General features: G+C 39.7%; 1 protein-coding gene across 1 annotated transcript in view; it reads right to left on the bottom strand.

The window, feature by feature from the left end:
- Nucleotides 1-2,390, bottom strand: part of si:ch211-167j9.5 (tyrosine kinase receptor Cad96Ca) — a 20,587-nt gene that overhangs the window by 3,270 nt on the left and 14,927 nt on the right. The window contains exons 9-10 of the mRNA XM_014026326.1: nucleotides 1,392-1,491; nucleotides 916-1,015 (exon numbers count right to left, since the gene is read on the bottom strand). Of these exons, the coding sequence (XP_013881780.1) occupies nucleotides 916-1,015; nucleotides 1,392-1,491 (200 nt within the window). The remainder of the gene's footprint in view (nucleotides 1-915; nucleotides 1,016-1,391; nucleotides 1,492-2,390) is intronic.

Genomic DNA, 2,390 nt, shown 5'->3' with positions numbered 1-2,390 from the left:
GCTGAGATTAAATGTATCAGCTAGCTAGGTTCTGAAAAACAGACAGACAGACAGACAGACAGACAGAAAACATTACCTCGCCTTTGGCGGAGGTAACATATCCAGCCATTATTATTGTTATTTATAGTTATCTATGAGCTGTGGGAAGAATTCTGATTTATTTATGGCCCACTATGTCTTCAGCCTGTTTATACTCAGTCAGGAAAAAGACACCTGAAATGACACAAATACCAACGTTGTATTGAAGTATAAACTAAGCTTTAGCTGGATGTGTTGTGATATCTCTTCTGATCTGCTGTAAAATAAAGTAACTAATTTTAAGATAGTAATGAAATTACTAACATTTAATTCAACCAGATTCTTAACATTCCTTCTATCCAAACTGACAACATTTTAGTTTCTTAATCTGGATCAATTAATTAAGAGAAGTAAAATGATTTCTGGAGGTCATCAGTCTGGAGGTCATCAGTCTGGAGGTCATCAGTCTGGAGGTCATCAGTCTGGAGATGATCAGTAAGGAGGTCATCATTCTGGAGATCATCAGTCTGGAGATCATCAGTCAGGAGGTCATCAGTCTGGAGATCATCAGTCAGGAGGTCATCAGTCTGGAGGTCATCAGTCTGGAGGTCATCAGTCAGGAGGTCATCAGTCTGGAGGTCATCAGTCTGGAGGTCATCAGTCTGGAGATCATCAGTCTGGAGGTCATCAGCCTAGAGGTCATCAGTCTGGAGGTCATCAGTCTGGAGATCATCAGTCTGGAGGTCATCAGTCTGGAGATCATCAGTCTGGTGGTCATCAGTCTGGAGGTCATCAGACTGGAGGTCATCAGTCTGGAGGTCATCAGTCTGGAGGTCACGTAGGTTTAGGGTTCAGTGGTATCAGCTGTAAAGAATCAAAGGTCATGATGGAACTTACTGCATCGTTCTCCAGGATGTTCTCCAGCATGCTGACTATGTTGGTGAACGTTGGCCTCAAGGTGTAAGGTTCCTGCCAGCAGTCTCTCATGATGTGAAGCCTGTGGGATTTACACTTCATGGTCACTCAGAGGTTCTTATTTCAGATCACTTTAAAACCAGAGAACATGAGCTGTGGTGATAATCAAACTGTGATTCAGCAGATTTAACACCAACACTGATAAACACATTTTCTGCAGAGAATTATAATGTGTTTGTTTCAATATGGCCACTGAGCCAAACTAAATTTAATGTGGTAGTAGGTGAGCACCATGTCTATGTAGTGCCTACCTTCATTCTATAACTTGATTTATTTCACAAAGCTAAAATCTTTGTGACAAAATCCTAAGAATCCTCCAGTGGAGGTCTTGTCTCAGGATGTTTTATGACCTAACAGACATTCAGAGGGTTAGCTGCTCACCTGTGGGTTGTACTTACATTTCTGACCTGCAGCCATCAGGGTTTGTGTTCTTATGACCCATACAGATGTGGTACACCACTTCCTCTGATGTCTCTAGGTTTGGGTAAGGTAACATTCCTGAAAATTCAAGCTGGTCAGTTTAAMTCTGATATTTTCTTACTAATTCTCCTTCAGAGTGAGAAGAAGCAGCATAACATGATCATTTAAACCAAGAGCTCCAACAAAACTCATGTTTAAATAGAGAAATGTTAAAGTGGGATAGAAGAAGCAGTGCAGGATAATGTCTTTTCAGAGAATCTATGAAACTGTTTGAGTTATTTTTATTAAAGTATAACAGGAGTCTGTTACTACTGAATATTTACAATAACTGTTAAACCAAAGGATGATATGAAATAATGTGAAATTAGAGCTACTTCCTGATGTCTGACTGTTTCAACTAAACCCACAAGACAAATGAAGAAATAATAATTCACTGTAGTCTTTTCAAGGGTTCAAGAAACATCTTGGACCAACCCTCCTGCAGAATTTAAATAATAAATGGGATTTTGTGGAAAAGTTGTGATCAAATATCTAACCTGTTGATAGMTTGGTAGCTTGGTCTGTGAAACCACAGAGTTTTTCAACAGGACCGATGAGCTAAAGACATAAAGTTATATAAGACAACTAGAGTGTGCACTGGTCATGTGACCTTGTGATTCACTGTACAACCAGTGGCCATTTGCTGAGAGGGCAAACAGATGCATTGAGTGTTTTAGATTAATTTGTAAAAATACAAAAATGTATAAAAGTGTCTCAATAACTTTGTTGTAATGACAATGTTTACCACTAGATGGCGCCTGTAACACAGTCACCACCTCACACACCTCCTCTTCTCTGCCAGTGAGGAAGAAACATCATGGCTAGGAACGGAGGAAGGAAAACTGGAAATGTGAATTTGTAAATTTAGATTTTAGGGAAAAAATATTGTGTGTGTGTGTGTGTGTGTGTGTGTGTGTGTGTGTGTGTGTGTGTGTGTG

Source organism: Austrofundulus limnaeus, unplaced genomic scaffold (assembly GCF_001266775.1).
Source record: "Austrofundulus limnaeus strain Quisiro unplaced genomic scaffold, Austrofundulus_limnaeus-1.0 Scaffold543, whole genome shotgun sequence".
Taxonomy (NCBI): Eukaryota; Metazoa; Chordata; class Actinopteri; order Cyprinodontiformes; family Rivulidae; genus Austrofundulus; species Austrofundulus limnaeus.
Note: the sequence above shows the minus strand (reverse complement) of the source record. Positions and strands in the feature narration are given on the sequence as shown.